General features: G+C 48.0%; 1 protein-coding gene across 6 annotated transcripts in view; it reads left to right on the top strand.

Annotated features, from left to right (window-relative positions):
• Positions 1 to 15,014, top strand: part of LOC103180398 (astrotactin-2) — a 390,078-nt gene that overhangs the window by 208,585 nt on the left and 166,479 nt on the right. For all 6 annotated transcript variants that reach the window (XM_042337318.1, XM_042337320.1, XM_042337323.1 and 3 more), the window contains 5 exons: positions 1,108 to 1,254; positions 3,686 to 3,853; positions 12,702 to 12,786; positions 13,001 to 13,075; positions 14,625 to 14,762. In XM_042337318.1, the coding sequence (XP_042193252.1) occupies positions 1,108 to 1,254; positions 3,686 to 3,853; positions 12,702 to 12,786; positions 13,001 to 13,075; positions 14,625 to 14,762 (613 nt within the window). The remainder of the gene's footprint in view (positions 1 to 1,107; positions 1,255 to 3,685; positions 3,854 to 12,701; positions 12,787 to 13,000; positions 13,076 to 14,624; positions 14,763 to 15,014) is intronic.

Here is a 15,014-nt window from a genome sequence, read left to right as displayed (position 1 = left end):
CAAACCGGAACGAGTGGGAGATATCGAGAAAGAAGCTTGCTTCAAAATCAGCCTGGCTCGGCTGGTAGCACTCTCGTTCTCTGGGTCAGAAGGTTGTGAGCTCAAGCCCCCGGGTCGGGACCGTGTGCATGTCTGGAGGCCGGTTGACCCCAGTCATTGCGAGCACTGAAATGGATGCTCCACTTAACACGGCTGTTGTGCTGTAGCAGTTTGACAGAAGGGGGCGATTTTTCTTGCGACAGCTCGTTTCGAGTTGAGAGGGCGAGACGCAGAAGCTCCACTCCCTCTGTGACATTCACTGCCGCAAACCTATATTTATTGCGAAACAAATTGCCTCCTGCCTCTGCAGGTCCATCCATGCTTGTGTTTATTGTTTTAAACACGCGCGCACGCACGGCAAATGGTCATGTTCCATAGACCTGCGCATTTTAGTGGCAGCCAAACAATTGTGATTCAGTCGAACCGGTGTGTACCAAGACGAGACCAGGTGAATGTCCGACAGAGTGACTGTGTTCATCACAGCCGGCCTCAGTAAAAGGCACCGTCGGAATGGGCGCATGGGGAGGGGGAGGGGGAGTGGGGTGGGGGTGGTGGCTGGCGAGGGTGTTGTCAGAGGCGCAGTCTGCTGGATGTGACTTTAAACTGAGGTCCGGCTCGTCCTTGCCTGTTCGAAACCAGAAAGGAGTTTCTTCTGTCTTCCTGGCTAACAATCCCCCCCCTGGATAAAATTGTCAGTCCGTTTCAATCCGCTGTTTGTGGGACATAGCTGGAGCAAATGAGGCAGCCGTATTTTACCCCCCGCCAAAAAAATACACAGCAAAATCCTGTGACAACTTTTTGACATGACTCAATGATGTGATAAGGGCACTATGTCATATGTGAGGATTGTTACGACAGCAATTCGGAGTGGGGAGACCTTGACGCAGGCTTCGTACATCCGTCTGAATGCATCGAGATACGACCGAATAAAACATCGACGGCGTTGCTGAAGGTTTTTGACCCCTGGTTCAGTGCTGGGTGGGGGGGGGGGGGTGGGAGGGAAGGCAAGTTACAGCAACCAGCCGAGCCAGGCTGATGGGTGTTAAAACTCCTTCCTTTGTGTCCTAGGTTCTCCCAGGAGCCCCGTGAATAAAACCACCCTCACTTTAATCACTGTGAGTAGCTGCGTCCTGGCTGTGGTGTACGGAGCCCATTTGACGTGCCCCCTGGTGGTGAAGGTAACCTTACACGTGCCGGAGCACTTCATCGCTGACGGTGAGCCTTTTATTCTACCCCTTTCCGCCCTCCCACGGGGACCCTCCCGGAGTCCAGACCCACACGCGCTCTCCCGAGGCGTTCTGACGGCCGTTGTAAAACATTTTCTTTCGGCGCAAACGTGGGGCTTTGCTGAGTGCGAGAGCATCCGCCTGGCTGGTGTTTGATTCTCGGTCTGCTGTGCAGTCAGTCGATCAGCGAGGGTGGAGACACTCAAAGCAGAGAGCCGTCGCAATTCAATTGCAATTGCTGGGCAACCTGCAGTTGTGCTGTTAAGCAGTCCTTTGAGGCCTACGGGGTGAATGAGTCCAGTTTCACATCGGATTCAATAACGTTAAGCCTCACACCATCAGCAGTTTTTTTTTGTTTTAATGTAAATTGGCTCATTATATCACCAATAATTGCACATAAAGAACAGCCTTTTTTATTGTTTTGTGCGTGGGTGGGATGTGGAGGGGAGAGACACAGGAACATTGTACATGAGAATGCAGGAACATAAGGGTCATGAGTAAGAGGCCATTCAGCCCATCGAGCCTGCTCCATCAGTTTGTTAGATCTCGGGAGATCTTCTAAACGCCGATGTTTTGCCTCTTCGGGAATGAGATGAACATTCCCACTCCGGGATGGGGCCGCAGGGGTGGCGAAGGATTTGCCCGACTATCGGTGTGCTGAAGGGGGCTGATTTAACGCACATAACGTGCATGAGGTTCCTATTCTAATGGCAATAGTGTACGCCCACCCGATTAAAACCGGTGAAACAAAACGGCTCTACCAGGATACTGGGCAGGACCGTTCACTGTTTTGAATGAATAATTGCCGGCATTCACGATTCCACGTCGCACACTTGGGAGCTCGAACTGAACAAGTAGCTGGACGGAGACTGCAAACAGAATAGGGTCAGGCAACGTCAATGTCACATCGCTCGCCAAGGCGTAATTGCTGGTCAAACCGAACCTCTTCGATTGGAGAACGTTGGCTGTCAGGGAGAAAGGCCTCAAAACACCGATTGATGACGTGTTTACCCCCCATTAATTCGTTGAAGGTTGTGTTAGATTTTTCCTTCTTCCTTGAGGGTGTTTCTGATAAATGGAACTCGGCTCCGAGCCGCACCAGTCAATTAGCGGACGAGATCAATCACCTCGGCCGGCTTGTCACTGTGACTCAATTTTTAACTGTGACCACTGGCCACATTTGCCGTTGCAGTCCTGTCGGGAGCCCTGGTCCTGTCCACTGTCAAACCTTCTGGTTGCTCCGAGCTCCCGCACGCTGCGATCTGACAGGTTTTACATCACACGGCTAAATGCTCCACTAAAATAGAAATGGTCCTATTCCCATCGATCAAAGACCCATTCAAAACTATTCGCAGGAACCATTATTTTGAGTTTTACTAAGGATCTTTGGGATTCATTGTAAAATGATTAGGCGCACAGTGAAAGCCTTCAAGCACAAGCCGTGCACCACAAGGTGGTTGAACTTGACCACAAAGATGACTAAATACACTTTCACATTTGTATCGTGACTTTCGCATCGGAAGGAAGGTTTCACGGCACAAAATCTTTATTTCCTCCTCTCCCCTCCTCCCCAACCTCCCCCCCACCACCCCAACAAAAAAAAAAATACATTTGGTCGCCCTTAAGTAAGTGGATTCATCCCTTCCAATTGAGAAGATACCTTTTCTGAAATGATCTCCGGCCGGTCATCATTGTTTGCTCGGTTGCTTGTCTGTATATTGTGCGGGCGAAACACCCACAAGATATAGAGTCAATTCATTTTACAGTGTACTGTGCGAAGCGCTTTGAGACGTCTCAAAGACCTTGATAAGGCTCTATGTCAAAGTTATAGTTAATATAGCGCATACATGTTGGCCCACAAAACACCTTCGTACCTTCAGCTCCCACTCAGCCGACAGTGAGAATCTTGACTTCCTGTAATTATAACGCAAACGCCTCCACTGCACACAGTACGTGACAGTGAGTTGAACGAAGGTTATTTAGTTGATATCCCTGAGCTCCTTTATGCCAATGATTGACATTTGAACCCCTTTGCTTCAATCACAAGATTGATTCGGATGAAGAAGGCCCTTCGGCCAATTTCAACTCATCCTTCCAGAACACCCGCCCCACTGACCTCCCATCACAGCATCGAGCTGCTTTTGTAACGAGTCCCAGCGTTCTGGCCTCAACCACCTTTCCCGGTATCCCCTTTCCAGTCGTTGATTCCCTGTGGGTAAAGAGGTACTTCACGGTGTCTGTGCCCTGAGCCCATGCCCTCTTATCTTGCTGCCTTGGCGTAGCTGATTCATATGGAAATGCTCCTAATTCTTCCAGAAATGTTCTGCATTCAAAATGACCGTGAGTTGCCGTGAATTAACTCGGGCACAGGGAGACGAAACATTGCGCCTCTCGTTCAGTGCCGTCTCTGTGTTGTGCAGGGAGCAGCTTTGTCGTCAGTGAGGGGAGTTTCCTGGATGTCTCAGACTGGCTAAACCCAGCCAGGTTGTCCTTGTTTTACCAAATCAACTCCTCCTCGCCGTGGATGAGAGATCTTTGCGGCCAAAGAACGCTGGAGCCCTGCGAGCACCTCTGCGACGAGGACACAGGTAAGCGAGTGTTTGATTCACTCCACTCTACCACGTCTCCTGTGAAGCGCTTTGGCGTGGGGGGGTGGGAGGGGAAAGAAAATCAAACGTGAAGACTTTTTTTAAAAAAAAAAGGAATTTGTTCCAGTCGGCAAGTCAGTCACAAAAGGGCACAAGTTTGCGGCAGTGGGAGGTCAGAAAAATAAGTGAAATTCTCTACCGCAAAGCACAGGCGAGTCTGTAAATCCTTTTAAAAGGGCTGATGTGGCATTTTGGTCCCGCAAAGAGTTCCGCATGTGGGGACGCTGCCGTGCGCAATTGGCTTGCTGCCTTTCGTCCACAAAACATATGGTCAATTCTCTTTACAGTATATTCTGTGAAGGGCTTTGATACGTCTCAATGATGTGATAAGGCGTTGTATCAAATATAAGGATTGTTACTAAAAGGGTTAATAATAATAATAATAATAAATCTTGCGATTCGGAGAGATGGGGATCAAGGGGAGAGGAGACCGAGGGAAGAGTTCGTCCGCACTGTCGGTTTTCAGCTCATTTCCTGCTGATTGTAAACGTTGATCCCCGTTGACCGGACAGGTTATTAAACCTGTTTAAACGTCAGATTAAAACGCAAGCCGCGTTCAGCTTAATCAGCACAAAGACAAAGGAAAAAGAGCTTTATAATTAACGGCAAATTGGATTCTAAATGATGTGTCAGATTTTAATTTCTATTATCGGGAAGGGCCTGGGAACGGCTCATTGCTTTCGGTCAGTCAATCACGCTGCGGCTTCTTCTTTTACCAACGTTTACCAAACGTTCCTTATATTTGTTTACTCTGCCCTATTACTGGGGGAGGGAGGGGTTTGGTGGACGAGGACTTTTGCTGCGTTTGGTTCTCGCTGCAATTGATCAACGGGGGCGTTCGACTCTCTCAATGCAAGCAACGAGGAGCCATTTCACTGACCGGTCCCTTGTCTGTCGCTGGTCAACTGTATCGGACATTGAGTGTTGTGTTTCACCCACAAAATATACAGTCATAGGAACAGGAGTGGGCCATTCAGCCCTCGATCGTATTCCACCGTTCCATCAGATCATCGCTGATCTGCGGCCTTAACTCCCAAATGTCAGTTCACTTTACAGTATCATCTGCGAAGCTCTTTGAGACGTCTCAAATGCAAGGTTTACTATTATATTATTATTACTGTTGCATTACTGTGAAGTGCAGTCAGATTGGGGTACGGCCCATTTTGTCGGCCTACGCTGCAACCAATTTGTCCGAGGCTTAAACAGCCGAGAAGTTAAGGACCAATTTCAATGGGAGATGAATTTGTTTCCTGCACCATTTGATGGGTGGCTGCAGGTTGAATGTGCTGCAGAAGAGGAGAGGGGGAGGCCCGACTGGCGTGTTGGAGGCTGTGAGGGTTTCTTCCTTCACATCAGCTGACAGAGATTAGCTCCTGCCTTGTCTAATGAACGCCCAGTCGGCCCAGTTGCTGAGGCACGTGCCCAATAATTATTCGCCGAAAACTTCCAGCACATCTCAGCCGTGAAGGATGGTAACCGGTTCTAATTGATGAGGGTGGGTAAAGAGCCATAAATCAGCTGGAGTGAGGTATCTACCTGTGACGCAAACAAATTAAGGCTGCACGCCGTTCATCACAGCTGCGATATTCTTTTTATTTCGTCCGTATGTGTGGGCGTGTGTGCGTGTGTGTTTATTGGGAAGACGGATGTGAGAGCCTGTCCTGACTTTCCAATGCATGTTAATGATGGTGTTTGCTCCTCGGCTGTCGAGATGTTTCTGATCGTGTCCCGGTCTCTGTGGTGCATTTCTTTCCCGGTGACCTGATGGGTGAAGGCTCCCTTGCCAAGTGCAAGCGTCACCGACCCGCAGACTGGGCGGTCACAGGGTCAAGTCCTGGTCTGTCAGTTGTTTGCTGGTCTTGGCTGGGGTCAAGAGATTGGAGAGTTTCGATTGGCCTCAGTGATCTTGGTTCGGGGGGGGGGTTCCTAATCCCCCATCACAACCCACAGGGAGTGAGGATGGGATTAGGCGCTATTGTGATTCCCCCATGTAGTCCCTATCTAGACTAGTCACTAAGCGGTGACCAGTGTCTGCTGGGAACCGTACGCGCTCCTGAACCCAACTAAGCGGGTCACACCGGACTGTCCCATCAGTAGATTTAACAGAAGACGTCAAACCAGTGTCGGAAGCTGCTTCCTGCCCTTTTTATCCTGCTGTGGATGGCAGTGCGTTGGCAACAGAGAGCGAGCGAGGAAAAAGATGGAAGCTGCAAGCAAGACTTTCGCCTCCTCGATCACACCCCACCCCCACCCCACCCCTTCCACATTCGGGGGGGGGCGGGGGTGAGGGGAGGTAGAGAGAGAGAGGACAAGCGACCGACCCTTTTAAGAGATCTTCCCATTTCGATGCACTCGGGGCCACAAGAGAAAAAGTTTATGATTTTATTTATGCATCCCGCCATTTACGACTCTCTTCCAAGTTTCAAAGCTCATTATATTTCCCCGACTGTAAAGCATTTATCAGTATTCAGCTCACAGGCTGCTGAGCGATGTTTATTAAAATTGCTTATTACCCCGCCTGGGTTTAATGTTCATACTGGGAGAGAGCCAGGCTTCGATATTTATATTTGCTGCTAGTACTGGGCATATCATTATATTAGGAGACCAGTCTCTCAGATACAGATGGGAAATCTCAGCTACAACAAGTGTAACGTAACAAGCTTCCTGAGAGTTTGGGGAGCACAGTCTTGAGGCATTCTACATAGAGGTCACTTACACCCATCGCTGAGATAGTGGAGAATAATGTGTAGCTTGGCAGGATTATTGGTTCTGGCCATTCACCGAGAACCACTTGGAATATAACCTCTATAGAATGATTTAAACTGTAATAACATCATCATAGCAATAATAATAATCCTTGCACTTGATATAGCATCCCTCCCCCTTCCTTCCATCTGGCCCACCCGCTCGCTCCATAACCCCGTAAATCCTATGTTATGTTCCTGGAAGGGAAACATGAATATGTTGCTTATGCAGCCTGTGGCCGTTTCTCAAATAGGGCATCTGGCCCTCAGCAGCCAATAGGTTGGACCTCCCCCCCCACCCGATATAGAGTTAAGCAGAGTGGTATGGCATGGAAACAGGCTATTTGGCCCTACCAATCCATGCTGTTGTTTATATTCCACATGAGCTCCCACCCGTCCTGTTCCCCTCTGTTCCCTTCCCTCTCATGTATGATTCGGCACATTTCCCAGGGCCTCAGTCCCCCTGATGGACATTTTAAACCCCCCCCCCACCACCTTCCTCGGCAAGAGTTAGCGAGCGGCGCAAAGAACATAACCGATTGGACTGTAACTAACCAGCCTGAAAATTGTGCTATTTAAACCCGGACGATTTCCTGGGGGACAAACCATGGCACTGCAGAGCGTGAGGTGTCCTGCGATAGCGGTGTTCTTGCTTCCCTCCCGAGGACTGGGTGTTATCGAGGAGAGGTCTGCCACTGTTGACATGTCTCTGAGCGCCCTTGGATGCTATCCTGCGTGAGGGACGCGATGTAAATGCGAGTTGCTGTTGTTGAGCACCATCCTCTGCATCTTGCAGAGCCGCTGTGGATAAATACTGTTGTTTGTCGGTGTTAAGCAGCATTTCGCAACGGGCCTGAGCACTTAATTATGATAACGAGACACCTTAAGGATATTTACATTGGACCGAGTGGGACCCGGGCAGCTCGTGAATAAATTAGGCACGAAACTGACCCGTATAGTGGCCGAACGTTAAGCAAATGCATCATTTGTAAAGATAATGGCGAGATTATGCAGTGAATGTGCAAATCCGATAACCTCTTCTAACAGATTGCACATCAGTGCGACTGCTAAGCCCATTGAAAGCCGAGAAATCTTCCGTGTTTGACACGACACGACAATTTCAGTGGTTTAATTTTGACGACCTTTACTGATCAGTGTTTGGCTTCTCACATCTGAATCCCATCCCCAATGTATATTACGATCAGGATATTTCAGCCACTTGTTTTGTCAGACTACCAACATTTTCTGCTGCTTTTATATCCCAACGTTGGAGGGAACACTGCCACTGACACAAATGTCAGGATTATTAATTATTATTCATAAGAAGAATCGTTGCACTTGATATAGCGCCTTATCGTGTCTGTGAGTCGTCTCAATGCGCTTCACAGAATATACTGTCAGTGTAGTGAGTATGTATTATGTGGGTGAACCGTGGCAGCCAATTGCGCACATCATTACTCTGCAACAGTCGTGGATTGAGTGACCACATTTTTATTTAAAACAATTTTTGAGGGTTTATTACACTGGGAGAGCGATACCATACCTCACCATTATTATTTATTATTTTTATTATTGCCTGCTTTGTGTGTGTGTGCGTGCGTGTGTGTGTGTGTATGTGCTCGTGCGAGGATCTGCATGTGGTGTCCGTGGGTCCTGTGTCTGAGAAGGGTGTAACGTGTGTCTATGTTGGCCGGTTCTCACTGCTCTCGGCGAGCAAGTGCCAGGGTGGAATCAGCCCATACATGAAACCCTAGCGTCAAGGTAAAGATTAGCCGCAGGACGGGACCGTTTACTGAATGTTACTGTTTACAGTTGTTAGACGTTTGCTGAATTTGCCAGGCGTTTGATTATTCTCCGAGATTTGAGACCCGGTTCGGTGTTTGAAAGAGAGCGAGAGAGTGGAGAAGTTTTGCGAAGCTATTTGAAGCTCCGTTATCGAAATGATAGATCAGTATGATACACAGGTGTCGCTTAAGGAGCGAGTGCAGTGTGTCGGTTACCCGCTTTCAGGTTGGCACGGACCACAAGATTGAATCGTCAATTCCTCTGCCTTTGATTTTCCGCGACAGGTTAGGAATTGAACTATAAATATTGGGAAAACTGTCCTTGGAAGTGTTTTGATTTTCTTGTCCCTCTCTTCTCTTCTTTTCTGTTTTTGGGAGTATGTGGTTTATTTCCCAATTATTCTTTGATTTGTCCGCCTGTCCGGTGCTTTGGGTGTCCCACCTACCTGATGCATTGTTGCTGTGTTAATTGAAAGCAGTTTTCGTTGAGCAATTCTGGGGTGAATCAACAACCCAGACCTTAGAGCAGCGGAGAGCAACGAGGGGGGAATCCAGAGTGTAATTTGGGGTAACTGCTGGAGTCTGACCAGTTAAAACCATGCTGCTTGCCTTCGAAAGCACTGTCTGGCAAGCTTCCCACTGCTTGCCCATCAAGGACCACCTCTACCCTTCAGAGCTGTAACTTGCAGGGTTAACTTTCAGGAGCCAAGTGAGAAGAATCCCTGTTCCTACTCTCATGGCTGTTCGTGGGACATTGATGTGTGCAAATTGGCTGCCACGTTAATCTGGAAACACAGTCATCACTGCATTTTTGCAGTAAATCCTGTGAGATGTTTTGACGATGTGATCAGGCGGTATAATCAAATGCAACAATTCTGCATTCCAAAGTCATTAAATGTAGTTAGTGAGGGAGAAGCTTTGTGTGCGATAAACTGTTAATGGGAGAACAATGGACGCTATAGCGCTGGCAGCTGGGAGGGTTTAATACTGGAAAGCAAACTCCAGGGTTGTCATAAATCGTCATGTTCTGGCATTGTCTGAACTCTAATGGGCTGACGCGAAATTGTCACTCCCTCCCAATATCTATGGTTCAATTCCTAACCTGTCACGGTTAGTATTCGGCTCTGGGAATGAGATCTTTACGGCTCGTTCTGTCACTGCGCAAATTGACTCCATGCTATACTGCAGCTGTGACAGGATTCCATTGACTGATATCACTGCACCTCTCGATATACCTTCACCATTGGAAGCCGTGTCTAACAGTGAGAGGCAACAGGTCAGGTTGGGTGACCAGGATGAAACCATGATCTTTTTGTTCGCTCGTTTGTCTCGGAAGCTCATTTAAAAAAAAAACCCAGCAGTTATCCCAGTTTGTAATTACACTGTTGGGTTTAGCCCTGAGCCTCCTTGCCAGCATAAAGCATAGAATGACAGAGAAGCTGGCTATTCAGCTGAGCAAGCCTGAGTTCAGACCGCACTATGGTATGAAATATTATCTGTCTGTTTCCCTACGACCCAGCCATCCATTCTACCTGCTGTGAGAAAGCTCTACATAGAATCTTTAACATCCCACCTCAGTTGGGCAAAGACCCCTCTATACCAGCTTGTCGACCATTCACACCAGCGTCCTGCCCTCAGCCGCCCTCCCTACCAGCCCTGTCCCAGTCGTCTTCCATCCTGGTACCCTCCGCCCCCCGCCTTGACCGCTCAGATATCTTCACATAAGAACAAAAAGAGTTGCTAGACGAAGTAAGACCAAAGTACATCCAGTTTTGCCTTCCACCATCCTGGCAGTCGCTTCCACATGTCACGTCCCATAAACTACTGTGTTATACTGTATCCCAAGTTTCTATTCCGCTAAAAAATCTTTCTCAGACTCTTTGACTTCAACCAGCCCCAGCCCCAAACCGTGTCCCTGCCTTTGCCGAGCTCTTTGGAAGGTGTTAATCAATGCAGCGTCTTGTTGACTCCCATTGGGAGTTGGCTCCACCACCACTGTGTGTGTGTGTGTGAGAGAGAGAGAGAGAGACACTAATCTCCAGTCCCACTTCAGGCTTTTTTTTAATTTCAAGCCTATATTCCCTTTGGTTCTGCTCTCACGGTGTAAGTCAAACCGTCTACTTACTTATACATCTGGTTAGAGCCCCGTTGAGAATACACGCGCGTTGCCTTGATTTAGTTCACACACCCTTGTCGTGCACAACCTCTACCAATTCTGCAACTGCTTGTGGGGGAACAGTGAGACTCAGAGATGACTGTCCTCTCTCTCTCACTCTCTCTCTCGCTTGCCCACTTGCCTTCTCTTCCTTCGTACATCTACAGGCAGATAGGTTACCGTGCCTAAGAAGCCATCTTTAAACACAATACGATACCTATTCAAAATGACATTTGTATCGCGCTTGTCACCATTTCGAGCAGTTGAGATGCCAGTCGCAAAGCCAGCCTATATTGTCTGCTCAGTACTTGCGTTTGCATGAAGCTCGGCTAACTTGAGCGTCGGCTTCTCCTCCCGATTTCCTTCACAAATGGCGTTTTGACTCCTCTTTTATTGCTTCTCCTTAGCCAAGGCTCTGAGCACGCTGGTACCGAGAACCAGGATCTTGGCCCTCGATTCCCTTATTCAGTTGAGAGTTTCGGTGTCGAACACTACCTTCTCGACCAAGAGGAACATCGGTAGCTGAGCTGGGTCTTGTCCTCTCCATCATCACCTCTCAGGCAATCAGGCTCCAGGTTCCTGGAGGTGTGGTTGGGGGATTCAGGGCGAAGGAGGGAAGGGTGGGGTGAGACGTTTTATCTGCCATCCACCGAGACACTAATTTTTGTGCTGGTTGTATTGTGTTCATTCCGCCACAATGCGGCTGTCAGTGATGAATGGCTAGGCAGCAGCCGTGTGGTACTGATAAGATTTATCGCTGCACAGAAATATTTGCTGAGCATCACGAGTGTCACTGATATTGCAGTGTCCTATCGCACAGGCTTGATTGTGTGCGATCTTTGACATTGCTGCGGGTCGCTGAGCTTCATATCTCCCTCCCTCCCCCTCTCCCTCCCTCCCTCCGCCTTTCTCTAAGTTTCCATCCATTTTTCCCCCATCCATTAACCCCCATTCCCTTTACATATGCCTCATAACGTATACTTTTTAATTTGTTGCCTCTTTGTTATGAATTGCGATGCTCAACAAGTGATAAATCACTGCTTCCGAGTTTGCAGGATGGGTCCCAGAGCTTTTAATCTTTAGTATCCGACCACGCTAAAAAATGTGAACACTTTACAATTCTGCAGTTGCTGTGGATTTATGACAATCTTGTCGTCTTTTTTTCCAACGCGTAAACCAACTGGTGGGGGTGGAAGGGTGGCCAAAAAGGAAAGTCTTTAGACAAGACTTCAAGGGAGGCGGAGAGATTGCGAGTTCCAGAGTGTGGGGGCATAGATGCTGAATGCCCGACTGCCAACGAGCAGCTTTACGTTGCCTGTCCAGTTGTGGGGGTTTGCCTTGTTATGAAGGCGTGGGTTGTGTGATGTACACTGCAGGTGTTTCTTACCACGTTAGTATTCTAAGCACAAGACAGCTAAGTGGCTAATCCATTTCATTCTGTTTTGGAGCACGCAGCATATCTGTCTTGTACGTTTTTTGAATCCAACCAGGCAGGAAAGGCTCTTAAGGTTCAAATTACCTCTAGGGGGATATGCTTCAGTCCCCAGTGAATGAGACTGCGGGGGATAGAGATTGTCTAAGAATATGACTCAGACTAAGAGCTTTGTGAGAGGTCCATCAAAAGATGGCAGAGTAGTGGATTCTGAATGTTGCTCATTCTCTGTTTGTGGGACATTCTCGTGCGTGGCCTGACTGACACTCTCACCATGAGAATGTGAGTGTTACTGCTATTGCAATGACATTGACTGTGTGCGATTTTTTGACATTGCCACAGGCATTTTGGCTTCATATCTCCGTCCCTAATTCGCTGTACAGTCATCCCTCTGAGGCAACTTTGAGCCGTCGTCCTGACGTGAAAGGTGTCACATTAAATTTAATAGTAATCCCTGCATTTGGAACAAGGCCTTTCAAGTCGGGAGGACGTCTCAAAGCGTTTCACAGGATTTCACTGTGAAGCGGAGGGATGGTGCTTTGGTGGGCGAACGAGTATTTATTTTGTTAAATCAAAGTGCTCCTGGATTTGGGAAGCAATTGGCCCAAGGCGATGTGAGCGAGGAGGTGAACTTGTCTTTCGATTGAATATTTCTCCTCTTTCTCTGTTTCAGGCGAATGCGGCTGTCATGCTGGTTATTCCCCAGATCGAGTCCATAAGCACCTTTGTGTGAGAAGTGAATGGGGACAAAATGAAGGGTCAGTTCAAGCCATTGAGAACCAAAGGTGTTCAGGGTACATCGCGAGCAGCTTTGGGACTGTTTTCTTATTGATCTCAACTTTTTTTGTGTGAAATTCTGTGCTACCATTTTCTGAACTCGAGCAACACCGAGCCCGGTTCAATGCATTGTGTCGCTCTCGATTCACTCTGCGTGTGTAACTCTGTGGCTCTTTTTGCTGTTTGTCTTTTCAGACCCTGGCCGTACACAACGCTCGAAAGAGGTTATGACCTGGTGACAGGAGAACAGGCACCAGAAAAGATATTCAGGTACAGAACGAACAAAACTGAGTCGTTGTCTGTTGTTTAGTTGAGGGGGCGTCACCCGTGTTAATGGTTGCAGTGCTTTAGCAGCGAACATAGAGGCTCTGAAAGGTTGAAAGGAAATTTCACAAACGCTCGGTTAGACATTGGTTCCTGGTGTCAGCCTGGCTTAGTAGGTAGCACTCTTGCCTCTGAGTCGGAAGGCTGTGGATTCAAACCCTACTTTGGTCCTTTGAGCTCACAGTCCAAGCTGCTAATCCAGATCAATGCTGGAGAAGGGAGTTTTTCCCGGTTTTCTGGGCAACAGATAAAATTGGCCATTAACTCCAGGGCTTTTTGTGGGACAATGCTGTACGCAAATTAGCTGCCGCATTCGCCTATAAATACAGCCATTTGTTTGGACATTTTTGATGACCTGGTAAGGTCGTATCAAATGAAAGGATGATTAATACTCTGGTTATATTTCGGGCTGTTTCCATTTTCTTCTGATTCTGCAACCTGTTATTCAGTCTTTCCCTTGAACGCCGATTAACGAAACAAATTAACACTCCAGAAACAAAACACAGATGCTGGTCACCTCTCCCTGGCTGGAGTACAGTATAAAAACCCAGCCACACCATCCTCCACAAGGGAATCTGTGTATAAACCCTTTTTTAACCTTGACCGCAACAGTGTGGAACTCACTGCCAGAAACTGAGGTTGAAGCAAAAAGCTGCCAAATATTTTGGAGGAAACTAAATGCACTCGTGAGGGAGAAGGGAATAGAAAGATCACTCTACGTTAGCCTTATGTTTGTAACAAACTGGAAGCAGGATTTATAGATTATTGAGTAGACGGAATTTGTTTTTTTCTCTATTGCTGTTTGATGAAGGTTTAAAGTCCGCCACGGCTTATTATGTCCCTATAACTCTTTCTTTGAAGGCTCTGTTTTGTTAATGGATTAAGCTTGCTTTGTCCAGTGGCTTCACAATTGATTGCTAACGTAGGCCAACTAAAGCTCAGGTTCACGTTAAACCATTTGAGCACGGGTGTCAGTGACACGACTTGATACTTGAAAACAAGCTTCACGTTAGAACCATTTCGGTTTTGCATTTTGGATTTTTGTCACAGTTTTTTTTTTTACCAGCTTCCTCAAGAAGGAATCAGGCACTGTTTAATGAGGGAATCATTTCAGGGATTGGTTCGGGAGATGGGACTGGGCTGCATTGCAGATTGTTACCCGGGGCCACTGCTCAGTTGACTTGAAGTGCCATTTCCAAACCTCTCCACATTCCAGTATTTATCTGTCGCCGGGAGGTGACGGAAAGGCATAATGCAGGTAATGTCCGGAAACAATTGATGGCGGTGTGGAGGGGACGGGGGGGAACGGGGGAACAGACTGAGAGAAATGCGAATGAGGGAGCAATGGCACTTAAAAAAAACAGCTAGGTAGATATTTGTGGGGCTCTTTTTTAGGTTCCTGCACATTCCTAAGTTTCTTGCACGTCGTTATAGATGATCACAGTGCGCATGTTGAACGGTTTTCGACAGATGACCCGTTTTGTTTCTGCCGTAGATCCACTTACAGCCTGGGCCAAGGGTTGTGGTTGCCGGTCAGTAAGAGCTTCGTGGTGCCTCCGGTGGAGTTGTCCATCAGTCCGCTCGCCAGCTGCAAGACAGACGTCTTAGTCACGGAGGACACCGGGGAAGTCAGGTAAGACACAGACACCCCCCCCCCCCACCCTCGACACGCAACAGAGCATCAAAGACACTTGACTCAGCCGCCCACGGTACCTCCTTCGGGATTTGAGCGAGCAGATTGCCATCGATCATTTCTGGGAAGTGGCTTGAGTGTCAACGATTTGTCTACCAAAGTGCGCCGTTCGCTTAATTTACTTGTGCTCCTCTCCTAATTTACCTTTCCGTCATTTTGCGAGACGCAACCCGAGAGAGAGAGAGAGAGAGA

The sequence above is a fragment of the Callorhinchus milii genome, unplaced genomic scaffold, assembly GCF_018977255.1.
Source record: "Callorhinchus milii isolate IMCB2004 unplaced genomic scaffold, IMCB_Cmil_1.0 Scaffold8, whole genome shotgun sequence".
Lineage (NCBI taxonomy): Eukaryota > Metazoa > Chordata > Chondrichthyes > Chimaeriformes > Callorhinchidae > Callorhinchus > Callorhinchus milii.
This window is presented reverse-complemented; position numbering and strand designations above follow the sequence as displayed.